Source organism: Spermophilus citellus (genome assembly GCF_964194105.1).
Source record: "Spermophilus citellus genome assembly, chromosome: 18".
NCBI lineage: Eukaryota > Metazoa > Chordata > Mammalia > Rodentia > Sciuridae > Spermophilus > Spermophilus citellus.
This window is the reverse complement of record NC_138200.1, coordinates 13233264-13250379: the sequence shown is the minus strand read 5'-3', so window position 1 is coordinate 13250379 and position 17116 is coordinate 13233264. Positions and strand designations below refer to the sequence as shown.

Here is a 17116-nt window from a genome sequence, read left to right as displayed (position 1 = left end):
TCCAATCATAAGAAAGATGATTATTACTTTTCTTCTTCACATAAAATGTAGCATATCATACATGCTATTCTGAATCTTTTTTGCTTAACTATGTATCTTAGAGATCTTTTTATAATGCTACCTAAAGGGCTTCTGTTTTTTAATATTGTCTTTATTTGTCATTTGTCTGGGCCATAATTGATGTAGCCTAATTCCCCCTTAGTGAAGTTTGGTTAGTTTTGCACCTTTGTAGTTAGTGGCTACCTAATGTGCTGTAGGCAGCAGGGTACCCTACTTTAATTCAGCCAGCTTTCCTTTTTGTGGCCCTGAAACTTGTTTGCTGGTAGAGATAATATTACTGTAATAGCTTATCTTTTTTCCCACTTACCAGAGTAACTTGGAGGACTTGTGTCCCCATGCATGGATCTCCTGTGCAACTTAGCCATTCCCTCTTCTCCATTGGTGAATATTTCGCTCTGCTGGCATGAGCATTTGCACATATATCTTTGCATTTTATTTCTTGGAGCTAAAGCATGACACAAGCAGGTGTGAGAGATGGAACTTCAAAATGGTACAGTGTGAATAATGCTGGCTTAAGGAGTTTGGGTCTTTGGGTCCCGGACTAGCATGGGTGTAATTTAGCAAGAATCACCCTACATTTGTGTCTTGGACAGATGGGTCTGTGGGTGGTGGATCTGTCAGTTCTGGGCAGTATGGTAAGTTCCTATAACAAATAGCCCACAGTGTTCATTTCCATGTCAGCAGAGGTGACTGGGATTTCTCATACTTATATGGGAAGACACTGCAGAAACTGCACTACAGACTCAGGTCAGGATTCAGTCTGGCCATTGTTGGCATGTCTGTCCTGCAGGGTCTCAGCTTGTGTGTATCTAAGAGATGAATGGACTCTAGGGATTCTGAAGGTAGTGAGGAAGCTCCTCACCCTTATTCCTTGAAGGACAAGTCTCAAGAGTGAAAGAATACCATGTCTTGTATTTTTGTGTCAGAAACTGGACCCTGTACTAGGCTTCATTCTGTTATCTCATCCCAAGTTTAAAACTTTTGTAACTGTAAACCTTTAACCTCAAAGTGAGCTTTCTGAAATACATTTTTTTTTGTTTGTTTGGTTGGTTGGTTGGTTTGGAGGGTTTTTTTTGTTTTTGGTTTTTTTTGTTTTTTTTGTACTGGGGATTCAACTCAGGGGCATTAACCACTGAGCCACATCCCTAGCACTATTTTGTATTTTATTTAGAGACAGGATCTCATTGAATGGCTTTAGTACCTCACTTTTGCTGAGGCTAGCTTTGAACTCTTGATCCTTCTATCTCAGCCTGCTGAGCCACTGGGATTATAGGTGTGCACCACTGTACCCTGCTGAAATACAGGTTGTTTTTTGTTTTTGTTTTGTTTTTTTAAATATTTTTTAGATGCGATGGGCTTTTATTTTGTTCATTTATTTATATGTGGTGCTGAGAACCCAGTGCTCTACACACGCTGGGCAAGCGGTCTACCACTGAGCCACAACCCCAGATCCTGAAATACAGTTTTGACCAGGCCACTCAACCTCCTCAAAACAAGTCAGCACTCTATTCTGCTATCATCATCGAGTCCATACTCCTGAGATGACTTGGAGACCCCTTTATGCTGGGAGTAGGGGAGTTGGCTCCTCCCCATCTACCAACTCCCAGGTCTTGGGTAAGAACTGGTTTGAGTAGGTTGTTCTCTGAGCTGTTTCTTGGTGATGTCCAACTGTCCAAATGTGGAGTAAGGATGCACTGATGTCTGCAAAACTGGCTGTATTTCTATCCCTGTACTGATTTTCTTCCACTTTGGCTCCCAGTGCCTTAAACCAAGAGTTGGTAATTATTTTTGGCTTTCTCTTCTAGGACTTTGAATGTGGAAATGATGTGGAACTTTCATTTACCAAGAATGGGAAGTGGATGGGCATTGCCTTCCGAATCCAGAAAGAAGCCTTGGGGGGTCAGGCCCTCTACCCTCATGTTCTGGTAAAGAATTGTGCCGTGGAGTTCAACTTCGGGCAGAGGGCAGAGCCCTACTGTTCTGTCCTCCCGGGATTCACTTTCATCCAGCACCTTCCCCTTAGTGAGCGGATCCGGGGCACTGTTGGACCAAAGAGCAAGGCAGAGTGTGAGGTGAGTGGGCCTGAAGACTGAAGTGGTGTTGGGTCCTCTACAGCTTCCTTGCTGCCAAGGTAGAGAGGAGACACTCAGTAGCCAGGTATGGTGAAAAAAACGTAAACTCATCTCATGGGCCACCTTGGGGCAAGCTTCTCGGGATTGGGTTCAGGGTTGAAAAGTTGCTCTGAGGGTGAGGTGACGGGTACTGGTGTAGCCTAGGTCAAGCAGGGGTGGGGCTGTGTCAGTCTTCCTGAATCTTAGAAAATTTCCAAAAGGAAGCAGTCACACTGCTCCTACAGTGAGGCCAGATTATAGGGAAAGGATGCTTTCCTCAGTAGAAAGGATTCCAGGCTTTCTAGTGAGTATATTCTGCCCCCCAGTGTTCTTGGGAGAGGTTGAGCAATTCTACTCACACAGGACTGCCTAAGAACAAAAAAGACAAATGACCTTTGTCTCCAATAACTACATTGGTGACCTTTGTTCTTAAAACAATATTTTTCTCATACATGGTTTATGTTTATTTTAGAAAATTAAGAAATATACAAAAAACTAAAATTTCACCATTGGAAAATAAGTTTGTTTTCAGAATATTGGAGTTTATCTTATTCTTTTTGATTGTGTGTGTGTGTGTGTGTGTGTGTGTGTGTGTGTGTGTGTGTTTAATTTTTTAGTTATGGTTGGACACAATACCTTTATTTATGTGGTGCTGAGGATCGAACCCAGGCCCTTGCACATGCTAGGCGAGTGTTCTACTGCTGAGTCACAACCCCAGCCCTATATGTGTGTTTTATACATACTCGTAACTAAGATCATTTGTAGCGGTGCTGTGGTTTATACCTGTGATCCCAGTGTCTCAGGAGGCTGAGGCAGAAGGGTTACAAGTTTAATAAGACCAGCCTCTGCATTTAACAAGGCCCTCAAAATAAAAAGAGCTGGGGATATAGCTTAGTTACGGTTAAGCATCCTCTGGGTTCAATCCCCAGTACCTGGGCCCCCCTCCCACACACACATACACACAAAGATTATGTGGTATAACCAGGTCAGTATCCTGCCCTTTTCACTTATCATTATTTTGTGTTTTGTGTACTTTATCCAACCACATGAAAACTTCTCTTTCTCTTTGAACTTTTTTTTTTTTTTTTGGACAGGATCTTGCTTATATTGCTCAGTCTGGCCTTGAACTCTGGGGCTCAAGTAGTCCTCCTGCCTCAGTCTCCCAATAGTTGATATTATAGGCATGCACCTCCACCTATGGCTTTAAACATCAGTTTAATAGTCAATAGTCTCCCTTACTAATCATTCTCTTTGTTGACCATTTAGGTTACATCTAGTGTTTGCAAAATTCTTTTTGTGTGTGTATACCAGTGATTGAACCCAGAGATACTTTATCACTGAGCCACATCCCAGCCCTTTTTACTTTTTAATTTGAGACAGGGTCTCACTAAGTTGCTTGGTCCTTGCTGAGTTGCTGAGGCTACTTTGAACTTGCAAGCCTCTTGCCTCATCCTCCTGGGCTGCTAGGATTACAAATGTATACCACCATACCTGTCTTAAATTCTAAAAATACTGAGTAAATAGTTCTGGTCCCATTCAGACTCCCAAGAAGGTTGTACCATTTCTCATACACCCTCCATGTGCCAGTCCCTCTTGATTGCCTTCCCTGTGTCTTTCCCTGTCAAAGACTGCTTAATCCTTGAATAAAAGATGTAAATGCTAATAGCATACTTACTCACCTTATGCCAATCCCTGTACTTGGACAAGTCTCATGTCATTGAATTCTAATAGCAATATGGTGAGGTAGATATTATTTTTGCTTTCGTTTTTCAGAGGCAACATGAGGTTCAGAGTCATTCTCTCACAATTACCAGCAAGCCAGGGTGGTGCCATGCCATACACTGTTGCTATTTCACATCATACTTTCCCTTGCCTTTTCTTGTAGATTCTGATGATGGTGGGCCTGCCCGCTGCTGGCAAGACCACATGGGCCATCAAACATGCAGCCTCCAACCCTTCCAAGAAGTACAACATCCTGGGTACCAATGCCATTATGGATAAGATGCGGGTAAGGACAACCCTTGGCCTCTCCCTACATGCCTCTCACCTACTAGGTGCTACCACGCACCTAGGACCACTCAACCCTTACCACCTCCTGCCCACAGGTAATGGGCCTGCGCCGGCAGAGGAATTATGCTGGCCGCTGGGACGTCTTGATCCAGCAGGCTACCCAGTGCCTCAACCGTCTCATCCAGATTGCTGCTCGCAAGAAACGCAACTATATTCTAGATCAGGTACTTACTGGTGACCAGCATGTCCTCAGGACAGGGGAGAGGACTAATAGGTTACCTGGGAATTCCCCTCTGGTCCATTTCTCTTTTCCCCATAATGCTGTTCATCAGCAATGCTATTCTAAGGGTCAACCATACATGAGATTGTAGTTAACAGACTTCACATAACTCTGAGCCCAAATATCTGGTGGGGTTTGGAGCCATGATTAGGCTACTAGCTCAGGATCAGTAGCAGCCTCAAAGAACATTATCAGGTAAGAGCCACTTAGCAAAATGGAAGAGGCATAGGTTTCTGAGCCTAACAGACTGCTTGAATCCCGCCTCTGCTACTTTGTAGTTGGTGCCCTTGTGGGCAGCTGACTTTCCTCTGTATCTGAGTCCCCTTGTCTATAAACTGGGGATCATAATGATCCTCACAGACCTACATAGGACCTACCAGGTGCTACCATGCAGTTACCCAGCAGCTGTGATGATTGTTATTTACTGTATAGGTGAGGCAAAGCCCAGGTTAATTAGCAAGTCTTTATGACTAGGAGATACAGATTTAAGACATATTAAGAGCTGGGTTCTTAACATCAGGTGAACCTTTGAAATCAAATGTAGAATTTTGTATACAGGTACAGATGTGTTCTTTCAAAAATAATGCAGTTTTGAGTTAGGACAGAAATGTTGACCAAGGTTTTCAACATTACTCAAAAGGATGAGTGACCCAAAATGGTTAAGGATCCTTGTCTCAGAGTAATGAGTTCCACATGTTTGTTACCTGTGGAGTGTCATACTTAACATTTGTCCCAAAGACTTCCTCAAGTAGCAAAGGGTGTTTCCTTATTTTCTGTATTTGTGGTTATATGAACAAGCCTTACATTTGTGCTATCTTAAGAACCTGTGAGTGAGCAAACATGTAAACATTTTAGCCTTACTAAAATGCCTTCTGTACATGTAGCTCTGGGTACTTGGTTACCCTGAGTTCGAAGGGATCCTGATGAAGGTGGAGCTGATGACGGGATGGTGGTTGACTTGTCAGGAAAGAATTCCAGGGACCATGTTGCTTTCACATGGGGTGAGGATCCAAAAGCCATCCATGGTTATTGCTCCAGCTTGACCCCATCAACAAGGCACCAACCAACCTTCTCTTACCTTTGGAGATTTGTTTATTTTTTAATCCCTTGGCCTCACTTTTTCCCCTTCTCTTCATCAGGGTGTTTTGAAATTTTAGTTTGATTTGGCCCCAGTTAGACTCATTTTTCTGAAACACCTAGATGTGCTATGGTTTTAACACCCTGAGGGTACCTCTTTTGGATAACCTAGGAGGAATTTCTTGCCTGTTTTTTTTCTTGATTTGTGGCTTAGATCAACTGTGAAAGTCATGAATTATGTGGTCCAGTATAGAAGGATTTATAGTCAGGAGATCATCTCTGTTCAAAGGGCCTATGTGGGTCTCTCTGGAGATCAGATCCCCTGCATCTCAGCTAGGCACAAAAGACCTGAACACTGTAAAGGCTCACTGTCAGCCTTCTTAGCTGGTGGTGGCTTGTTCAGGGACATGTCAAAGGCTGCTAGCATCCTGGTGAGGGGACATGCAAGTCCAACCAATAGTGAGGCAAAGAACCTAACCTCTGAAAGTGAGGAGGCGGGTTCTCTGATTGGCCCCAGGTCTTTTGGTTAACCCCAGAATGGACTTAGGTCCTGAAGTTTTAGGTTACTCAGCCCTGGGGAGGCAGTCTGAAGGCAGTGTTTGACCTGTTTGGGCCTAAACCCCAAAAGTTGATTCCCAAAAACCCTGGTTATAAGAAAGAAAGAGTGGGTATATGTGTATATATAGAAGGTTCAGAACAGACAGCTGGCCAGATTCTCGTACTTCTCATCTCACCAGTGTTGGCAGTGAGGGATAAGTTAATAATGCATAGCTGTCTTCTGGGCTAGGTGGATCTTCCAAAGGTAAGGCCAATACTATTAGGAAAGTCCCTGAATCTCAGCCTAGGATCTTCTATTCTATTGTCAGTTGTACCTACATTTGGCTCTTCCAGGCCTCCTGTTTCAAGGTTGACCTCGGAAATGCTCATCCTTATTAGAAAAAAGAACTTAACTTCATAAGCTAGGCAGGGTTGTGTAGCCAGATTCTACTTTTGTCTAGCCAGAACCCCAGACCTTATCCTAGGATTTATCTCATGAGACACAAGCTCTCAAGTGTGTTGGAGCTTCATTCTGCATCACAGCCTATTCAGATCAGGTGAGCATCAGAGGGAAATACTGAGAACATCAGAAGGAATAACAAGAAAGAAAGTGAACCAGCGGGAATCTCATAAAGGGAAGGGCCTGCCTAAAATCAGGCTTTTGGTATACTGGTCAGCTCTGCTGACTTTGCAGATGGCCAGTCCCATAATGTTTGGGGCTGTGGTGGAAATTGGGGAAAGGTGTCAGGAAGTGTGAGGTATCTGGGCCAGGATATGGACAATGATAAAAATAGTTGAGATTTTGTCCAGGACAGTCTGGAGCCACGGTCACATTTTCTTCAGGGATGGATATGACTAAATTTGCCTAGGTAGTAAAAAACTACAGAAAGAGGATGGAAAAACAAGGATTGGAAGGCCACATTGCTTCAGGTGACAGTGTTGCAGTTGGGAAGCCCCTGGAGTGAGGTTTCTGCCCTATCTCTAGGTTATCAGAGGGCCTTAAAAATGAAAACAGAACAGAAGCTCTGTGTGAGACAACAAAGTTGCCCTCCTGAAGGCTGCGGGTTAAAAGGCCCAGCTGGGCATTGGTCAGAGTCAGGGCTGGGGGCAGTGACTTTGCCAACCTGGTCTCACCCTCACAGTGTACATTTCTAATCCTGCTTGTGTCCCTGTTGGCAGGTGCCACACTTTCTCCTGAATCAAACCCAGGGCAAGGACCACCTGAGAGCTTGTGTCCAATGGGGTACATCCCAGGGTAGATGTTGGGGTCTTGGCCAAAGAGAATTAGAATCTTTGTTACCCAGATTAGATTTTCAAAGTAAACCGCCTCTTGTTGGCATGCTTTGGAGAAGGGGAAGTTTCTTCCCTCCACCTCCACGGTCCCCAGAGCCTCAAGCCTGTTCCATTCCTGATGCTCTGGCCAGTTCTCTTCCTACATGTGGAGTTCTTTCCACTGGGGTTCAACACCTCAACCAAGCAAACTTTTTCCTCACCAGCTTTAAATTTGTTCTTATGGGATCCAGCCAGGTGTCTCCTGCTGCCAGCCTAACCCTGTTAAGACAGGTAAACACACAGTAGGTCTTTTAGAGAACTCAGGATGTCAGCAAAAGTTATTTCCTGTGCCTGCTGTTTCCTCCCTCATTTCCTCAGACTTTCACACACCAGAACTCACCATGCAGCTTCTCTGAGAAACCTGACCTTTGTCCTGCCCACATCAGGTTTTGGGGGTTGTCAGGAACCAGGGAACATAGTCCAGCTCCTCTCTTAGGGTCATCATCTTCAAGCTGGGATTGGGAGGAGTAGGAGCTATGCAGAAAAGCCATGTGGCTGGAAAAGCTGACCTTGCTGTTGTGACTATCTCCTAGCAACAGCCGCCAGGGGCCCTAGTGACCAACAGTAGTGCTGGGCTGGCCCAGGGTTCTGACCTCACCATGTTTGCTGTGGTAACAGCCACCAGCAGCTAACTCCCTTTCCTCCAGGAAAGCCAAGCACTTACATTTCTGCTGGCACAGTTTAGATGTTGTTCTTCCCTTCTTACTCCTTACCCAAGCCAAGGAGTAAGCAGGGGATGTGCACTCTAAGCCCTCCCCGAGAGGGCGTGTCAGCTCCGAGCATCTGAGGATCTGTTCTCAGATTCAAGCCTCATCTTGAGACAAAGGCCAGCTGTTTATGAGTCCATACTGCACACCCCCATTCCTCCTGTTCTGTGAAGCTACAGGGGCTACCCTGTCAGTAGCATTGCTTCTTTGTCTCCTCATTGGGACGTTGACAGGACAGTTCTGCCACATAGGAAAACTCCAGTGCCCTTAGAGTGCAGAGGATCCAGATTAGGATAATTGGTACTTATTGAATAAGAGAACGGATTATCAGAAAACAGCCTGGAGTCATGTTCACTCTGGTACCTACACATCATGACTTTTGTGTCAGGAGAAAACTTTTAATTACTTAGCTTAAGGAAGCCAAATTCTGTCTTCATATGAGCAGAATGCCACATTCTGCAGCACTCTTAGGAATGGAGTCAAAAAAAAAAGAGTGAGGAGTAGGGACTTAATTTTTCTCCTATTAGTGGCCCCTGGCCCCTCCAGAACCAGTGCTATAGGCCCCATAGGTGTGCTGTTACTACCCTCCTTAGAACATAAGGGTACTTTCCCTAGGAAGTGAAAGAGAACATTTTTCCCTACTTTATGTCAGGCCCAGGGGAAATGGCTGGTTTAGAGAACAGATGTACCTATAGTGCTTGGAACCCCCACAGGTCTGTGCTCACATCCCTGGCCTCTGTTCCTTTTATCTTGGAAGAGGGTCCCTTGCACCTCGTCTTTTCCTTAATTTTCCCTGGTACTTTCCACTGAGAAACCTCTCTTAGGACAATGTCAATCCTGTTCACCATATTTTCAGATCCTCCTTGTGTGTTGACTTATTTCCCTGCCACATGCTAGAGGTTTTTACATCTGCAAATTTTCACCAGAGTCAGAAGAAAGATGATACAACCCCTAACTTTCAGATGAAGAAACTTGAGGCTCAGACTAATTCAGGGACTTGTCCACATATTCAAAACTACTAAAGGACACAACTGGGATTTCGGCCTTAGGCTTCTGCAAAGCCACTGTTCTTTCCACCCTGCCTCATACATAGTCCCTGCTTTTCCATTTCGGAGAGCATTGCAGTTTAACCTTTTCTTTTAGTCTAAGCTGCTTCCAGTTGCCACTACATTATAACTATCCAGAGTATCCCACCCAGTGATGACCATACCAACAGGGCTCACATTTGTCCAGGACTGGCTTCAAGCCAGGAACTGGGCTGGGACAAGATTCTTTATTCACATGAACTGGTTCAGTCTTCACAGCAACCAGAAGACATTCATACTGTTTTCTCCTTTCAAGTCTTGAGACTCAATAAATATACAGTAAGTTGATTTTATAGAAAAGCAGGCTGAGGCTCTGAGTGGCTTGCCCAGGGTCACAAGGTGTGATGAGCCCAAGTCACATTAGAGCCAAGGTCTGCCAAATTGTCCCACAATGCACCTACTTCTTATTGAGGCGTCTCCTACCCTGGAGGCCACTGCATAGCCCCTACTCAGATACCTTATACTTTGTCAATTGTTTAGTGGTCACCCCCCCAGTTAGTCCTCACCAGCCCTGGGAAAGAGGCTACAGAGGAAGCAGCTATAGAGAGTGGCCACACCAGGACTTCTGCTGATGCTCTTTCTTCCCTGCTGACCGTGTTCCGAGAATACAGTATTTTCTTATTGATTTCTGCAGACCTCTTTATACAGATTGTTCTTTCTTCTGCAGCTTCTCCCTGCAAAGCCACTGAAGGCTATTGTTTAGCTAACAACTAATCACTTCACTTCTGTTGAGTTCCTGAGTTTAGAGAGGGAAGATACCACATAGGTGCTGGGTCCTACCTCTAGAGATGAAGTCTCAGGAAATCTAAAGTGAGGTTTTGGCTTTTTCAGTAGTGTCCACAAGATACAAATGCAAAGGCAGAGTCCACAGAGCCTCTGCAGTCCTGAAGATCTGGTGTGTGGTAGATATTGGGTTGGTGGAAGCTGCTGTTGCTGTTTGGCTATGTGCAGGTGAGCACTGCTCCATGGCCACACCTGCCTGCTTTGGAGGTAGAAGAAAAGACATAGAAGTAGCAGACTGCACTTGGAGAAGCATGAGTTATTGTCAAGCTCCCTGGTTAGAAGCTTGTGGGTAAGACTGATATTTCAGAGAAAGAGCAAAGGATAGAACCACAGCAGAGTGTTGAGGGAAACAGTCCACATAACTATTAAAAGGGGTTGGTTAATTATGGGCTATCTGTACTATAGATTCTGTATGATTGTTTTAAAAAAAGAAAAAAGAAACACCATAAAGAAGAATTTGAGAAACAGTGCATGAAAAGAGCTTCTGAAGTATATAGTACAATTCCATTCATGTTAAGGATTGCACAAGTGTTGGTAGAATTGTACAGAAGAAATTCAGTACAAGTTATCTCTGGAAGTAGTGCTGGCAATAGGCAGATGGAAAGCTTTTTTTACTCCTAACTCTGTACCTTGTTGACTTTGTACCAATAGCATGTATTACGTATGGAGAAAGAAGTTGTAAAATGCAATCCCAAGGGGGAAAAAACAGGATTAGCCAGGCACAGTGGCACATCTGTAATCCCAGCAGCTCAGGAGGCTGAGCCAGGAGGATCACAAGTTCAAAGCCAGCCTCAGCAACTTAGAGAGCTCCTAAGCAACTCAATGAGACCCTGTCTCTAAATAAAATATTAGAGCTGGGGGTGTGGCTCAGTGGTTGAGTGCTCCTGAATTCAATCCCCGGTAAACCCCACACACACTCCCCCAAAACAAGAAAGTTAAAAACAAAACCCAGGGCTGGGGTTGTGGCTCAGTGGTAGAGCACTTGCCTAGTATGTGTGGGGCACTGGGTTCAATCCTCAGCACCACATAAAATAAAGGTATAAAACAAGGTAAAAAAAATAATATTAACCCACCCATTGGAATCCCTTGCCCTCTGCCTGTTAGCTGCTACTTTCTATCTCTCTTTTTAAATCAGTACATTTGCCAAGGCAGACATAAGAATCATAAAAGTGAAGCAGGGCAGTTTCCTGAGTCTCTGCTTAGGAGGAGCACTGATAGGCTTTTCTTTCCCCTGGCCTACATAATACCCCTCAGAGGAAAAACAACTCTTAATGCACCATCTCTTGCCTTTTCTGTTACCTACCCTAGACAAATGTTTATGGGTCAGCCCAGAGACGAAAAATGAGACCATTTGAAGGCTTCCAACGCAAAGCTATTGTAATTTGTCCCACTGACGAGGACCTGAAAGACCGAACAATAAAGCGCACCGATGAGGAAGGGAAGGATGTCCCTGATCATGCGGTCTTAGAAATGAAAGGTAGGAAATAAGTGACGCCCAGAGGGCCAACTCAGCAGGGTCCTTAAGAGAAAGAGCTCTTTACTAGGTATGCCCTTCCCTGCTCCCTAATTATTCCTTTTGTGATCTTCCTCTTTGTCCCTTCCTGGTCCCCCACAGCTGTGAATGGTGAAACTCCACATTTCACTCTGGCAGGGTTTTCGGACTAGATGGAATTGGACAGCATGAGGGAAAGAGTATGTGGGAGCTCAAACTGGAAGGCCTGCTCTGGCACCCACTGGCTGGGCTGACTGGGCAAGCCTCAGTTTGCCCCTCTGTAAAAATAAGGATGTGGATCCACTTGTCTAACCCACTCCCTGGGGCAAGGCTGGAGAGAGCTAAACACTGCACTCAGGTGGGGCTTAGCCACATCTTCAGGAAAGGGTCTTTTCATTCCCTGACAGCGTTAGAGTCAGCCTCTCTCTCTTAACTTCTCTCTTATTCACTCTTCCAGTTTCCTCCACCAGTGTTCTGGAGGTGGAGGAGACCAGACCTCAGAATATACTGACCATTTTGTTTCCTTCCTCCTAGCCAACTTCACATTACCTGATGTCGGGGACTTCCTGGATGAAGTTCTGTTCATTGAGCTGCAGCGGGAAGAAGCAGACAAGCTGGTGAGGCAGTACAACGAGGAGGGCCGCAAGGCTGGGCCACCCCCTGAAAAGCGCTTTGACAACCGAGGTGGTGGTGGCTTCCGGGGCCGTGGAGGTGGCGGCGGTTTCCAGCGCTATGACAACAGAGGCCCCCCTGGAGGCAACCGAGGAGGCTTCCAGAACCGAGGGGGAGGCAGTGGTGGTGGAGGCAACTACCGAGGAGGTGAGACATCTCAAACACACAGTTCTCCTTACCTTTTGTTCCCACGTTGGGGTTGGGCTTTGACTGCTATTTAGTCAGCACTAAAGCTTACTGAACTCCAGCTATGGGAAAACCAGGGAGAGTCAGACTGTGGGACCTCAAGAAGCTCTCCCACTATCTTACTCCCCTGGCCTTGCTTTTTTGCCCTTTTATATGACATGGTGTCATCTATTTCTGTGGCTCTTCCCCCATCTGACCATGATCTCCTTGAGGAATCCTGGAAACTATTGAAAACCTGGCATGCTGCAAATATTAGGACGGTTTTGGGGGTTTAAAACAAATGGAAAAGTTAACTTAATTAAGTTAATTAGAAAGTTAATTTGCCTAGCATCACCCAGCTTAAACCAAAACTGGTATTCAATGATCCAGAGTCCGAGTTTTTAATGAGTGCTGCTTTCTATAAAAAGTCTTTATTCATAATTTAACAAATATGTTCTAGCTCTCCTCTGTCTCAGGCTTGTGCTGAATAGTTCTGGGGACATAGCTATGACCCAAATAATTTAATGAGAAAGCCCAAGGATATTGTGACCTGAGATGACCCTGAACCAACCTGCAAGAAGACACCAGGGCTTAGGAAAGATCTCCTGAGGAGTTAATGTCAAAGCTGAGGTCCACAAGCCCAATAGGAGTTGGCCAGGAGGAGTGTGAGAGAGTTCTAGGCCCAAGTCAACAGCAAAAAGACCTTCAGACCAAGCCTGAAGAGGACTTGATCTGACTTGTTCATGGCTGCCATTGGTGCATTCTTCCTGAACATCTCTTTCCAGTTTGTTTCTGTGTTGAAATGCAGAACACAATAACACACAGCCAGGATAGCCCTGATTTCTGTCTCCCTAGGCTCACAGGCCAGGAGAGGAGACAAACCTGCCAGCAGACAATGATGACTGTTGTTATCAGAGCGGGAGCATGCCAGGACTCTGGAGAAGCCAGAGGGTTTGCTTATTCCTTCACTTTAACTGAACAGCCTCTGGGCCTGATTGACCATGCCGGGAGCCATAGCAGTCACCAAGGCAGGCCAGGTCCTGGAGTCTGTACATTGAGAGTGATAGGGCCTCCCTCTCCTGCTGATTTCTCCAATACAGGTTTCAACCGCAGTGGAGGTGGTGGCTACAACCAGAACCGCTGGGGTAACAACAACCGGGATAACAACAACTCCAACAACCGAGGCAGCTATAACCGGGCTCCCCAGCAGCAGCCACCACCACAGCAGCCGCCACCACCACAACCACCACCCCAGCAGCCGCCGCCACCACCCAGCTATAGCCCTGCTCGTAACCCACCAGGTGCTGGCAGCTACAACAAGAGCAGCAGCATCCCTGGCTCGAGCGCTAATACCAGCACCCCTACGGTCAGCAGCTACAGCCCCCCACAGGTGAGGGAACACAGATTTGTTCACACATGTGCTTTTAACATAGGAGAGTCCGTGGATCTGAGGGAGTCGCCAACACATGCTTGAGCCAGAGCCTCCACTCTTCCCTGCAACCTGTCCTCCTTTCTTCCTGGCAGTGCTCTTCACTGGGCTGACCTTGGACATTGCCAAGTCTCCCCAAAACCAGGGAGTAAATAAGCCCTGCTCAGAACTTCCCCCTCCTTCTATCATCCTCAGGAATGAGCTAGAAGCGCTGGTCCTTCCAGCACATGTTTATGTCTCTTGGCTGTTGCTAGCCTCACCCAATTCCCAAAAAAGTCCTCAGTTAGAGTCATGCTTTGTTCAGGCTGAAAAGAGATGATCTCTTGTCATAGGGTTTGGAGACCAGTGCCCCACAGTTGGTTTGGAACTTTGTGCTGAGAGCACCAGCCCTATGCAGCTTCTGGGCTCTAATCCAGTTCTTGGAAAGTCATTGCTCAGTCTTTGGTGCACATAGGTTCCTGCTGACTAGGGCAGTCTCTGTTTATTGCACAGCCATTTCCTGAGCACCTTCCATGTGCCAGTCCTGGGAGCAGCTGCCAGGAGACAGATGAGTGTTTCCCAGTTCCAGTCTAGTTAGAACATTTCCTAGGATAGGAGTTGGTCAGGCATAAGTTCAAACCCCAGCCCCATTATGACCTGGTTTTATGTCCCTGGACAATTGGCTTCATCTGCCTGAGCCTTATTTTCCCATAAAGGAGTACAGGTGTTAGTAGAACTCATTTCCAAGGTTTGTTGTAAGAGAGAGAGGGTACCGTAGCTTAGTGGTTGAGGCTCTGGGACTAGGTAAACCTGGAGTCAGTCCTTCAGCTATTTAACCTTGGATCGGTGATTTTACCTTCTTGAGCCTTGGCTTCCATTTCACATCAGAGTTGACTTGAAGATTAAAGGAATTAATGGTGTAGCTTATACATGAGAAACAGTAATTGTCACTACTATTTTTCTCAGATCTTTGAGTAACAACTACCATTTATCACATGACCAGCATGTTGAATACATTCAGCAAGATAATCTGAAGGAGTAGTTCTGTTGTGATTCTCATTTTACACAAAACAAAACTGGGATTTCAAGAAATGCCATGTGCCTTACTCACCCAGGATCCCAAAGCTGGAATTAAGAGTCCCAAATACAGCCCTAGGGCTGGCGCTTTATCCTAACCTGTCCTACCATGTCAGAGCTTATTCACCTTCTCAGTCCTAAATAGCCTCCACCAGGGAAGTGCCTTTGTGGGCTCACTGCTTACAAAAGCCCTTTGTCAATCCCAGCTGTGAACTGGCTGCTTCATAGAACTTTGGTCTTTTTCTCTTATTTTCCAGCCGAGTTACAGCCAGCCACCCTACAACCAGGGAGGTTATAGCCAGGGCTATACAGCCCCACCACCTCCACCTCCGCCACCACCTGCCTACAACTATGGAAGCTACGGTGGCTACAACCCGGCCCCCTATACTCCGCCACCACCGCCCACGGCACAGACCTACCCTCAGCCCAGCTATAACCAGTATCAGCAGGTAGGTACCAGTCAGGCTCCAATGGGATGGAGAAGGTTCCATGGGCCCCTCCTGGGTATGTTTCTTAAGATTTTAGCCCCTGCTTATCCCTGAAATTAACTGGCAGTCATCTGGTTCAGCCAGTCCATTTGGTGAACATATCTGCACTGGTTTCTAAATAAATGGTGTCCTACTCTGTCCATGGTGCAGCAAACAAAAGGGAAGGGCTGGCAGAGCAGGGCTTCCAAATCTTGCTTCAGCACCATGGCTAGGGGGCTCCAAGTCCTGCCTCAAGTTGGTGCTAGGCCACCATACCTGTTTTTTAAAATATGACATTTAACTACATTTGAAAAGACACTGGGTTGACAAGCCAGGAGACCTGGGCTTCAGTCTTAAATTTCCACCCATGTGGCATGAGGTCAGCTGTTTGTCTTCCCAAGGTGCCTTGATTCTATCAGGGGTCCCACGTGTTACTGGCTATCACTGACCTAGGCAAGGGTTGGCCAGGGGAGGAGCAAAATGTCGAGTGGATGAAGGACAAATTGGTGCTCTTGGTCTCTCTCTCCAGTATGCCCAGCAGTGGAACCAGTACTATCAGAACCAGGGCCAGTGGCCGCCATACTATGGGAACTACGACTACGGGAGCTACTCCGGCAGCACACAGGGTGGCACAAGCACACAGTAGCCAGTGTGGAGGCTCCCGGGGCCGCTGCCGGCTTCCTGCACCAGCGCCTGCCTCGGCCCCTTCTCTGGCCCCTCCTCTACCCCCACCGGGTCCTGTGGTGCTGGGGATGGGGTCATCCCAGAGCTGCCTCCCTCCAGCCCACTGCCTCTCCTTTGGGGGAGGGGTCTTCTCCCCCACAGGCCAGGCAATTTTCTCTGGATTCAAACAGGCAACAATGACCTTTTATTTTGTTTGTCCCCTCCATCTCCCACCTCTTCCTTTTCCTCCTTGCCCCTTTTTGACTGAAAATCCCTCTTTCCCTTGGTCATCAGTGAGGCCACAGTGACTAAGGGGAAGACCCCTTCCTGTTTGCTCCTCCCAGCCCTGCTCCAGCCCCTCAGCTTCCCAGACCCTCATGCAGTTGGTTGTAAATTCTTCCAGGAGCTGTTTTACTGTCTACTTTTCAGGATTAAAAAAAAAAAAATCAAAAACTTAAAAAAAAAAGTTTAAAAAGCAAAAGCAAATGTGGAGGGAGGAAGCAGCAACATATTTTTTTGGTAATTATGCTTTTTTTTTTAATTTTTAGAATTTGTCTGTTTTTACTGTGGGTCGGCCGTTGATACTTCATCAAAATAACCATTTCTTTGCTGAGTTCAGGTGACCGAGGAAGAGCCACACCCTCGAAACAAAACAAAACACACAAACAAAAAAAAAAAAAACCACAGAATCATCTTTAACCTAACTTTTTATACGATGTCTCAGTTCCCCGTAACTTTGCACACAAGCTTCTGTGTTCAGTTGAATTGTAACTGCTTTTTGTATTTGGAGAGAGTGTGACTATTGAACTTGAAACCTTTTATTCTGGGCGTCTTGGTAGTTTCTGGTGGGATTAAGCGGGTGAGAGGGTGAAGGGAAGGTGGGGGGTTCTTTCCCTTCAGAATATGAAGTTTCCCCCACAGCCTCCTCTCCAGTGCCCTCCCAGGTGCCAGACCTCAAGTTTTTCCTACAGTGATATACTTTGATTATTCTTACTTCCCCTTTACCCATGTTTTAACAGGATTTTAACAAACTGCACTTATTAAGAAATGTGTTTGCCCTGTTTTGTTTTGTTTTGTTTTGTTTTCCTTCAATAAATGACATGGCACCTCCTAGCAGGAAGGAAGCAGGATCAAAACCCTGAAGTGTTACTGCAGTTGAACTTTAATTGGGGTGGGGAGGCTTTTTCAAG

General features: G+C 45.9%; 1 protein-coding gene across 6 annotated transcripts in view; it reads left to right on the top strand.

The window, feature by feature from the left end:
* Positions 1 to 17062, top strand: part of HNRNPUL1 (heterogeneous nuclear ribonucleoprotein U like 1) — a 35354-nt gene extending 18292 nt beyond the window's left edge. For 4 of the 6 annotated variants that reach the window (XM_081275276.1, XM_081275272.1, XM_081275271.1 and 1 more), the window contains exons 8-15: positions 1866 to 2132; positions 4057 to 4179; positions 4277 to 4405; positions 11291 to 11459; positions 12009 to 12293; positions 13379 to 13701; positions 15054 to 15245; positions 15793 to 17062. In XM_081275276.1, the coding sequence (XP_081131402.1) occupies positions 1866 to 2132; positions 4057 to 4179; positions 4277 to 4405; positions 11291 to 11459; positions 12009 to 12293; positions 13379 to 13701; positions 15054 to 15245; positions 15793 to 15909 (1605 nt within the window). In that variant the 3' untranslated portion in view covers positions 15910 to 17062. The remainder of the gene's footprint in view (positions 1 to 1865; positions 2133 to 4056; positions 4180 to 4276; positions 4406 to 11290; positions 11460 to 12008; positions 12294 to 13378; positions 13702 to 15053; positions 15246 to 15792) is intronic. The other 2 variants (XM_081275274.1, XM_081275273.1) reach the window with 1 other exon arrangement.
* Positions 17063 to 17116: the final 54 nt, after the last annotated feature.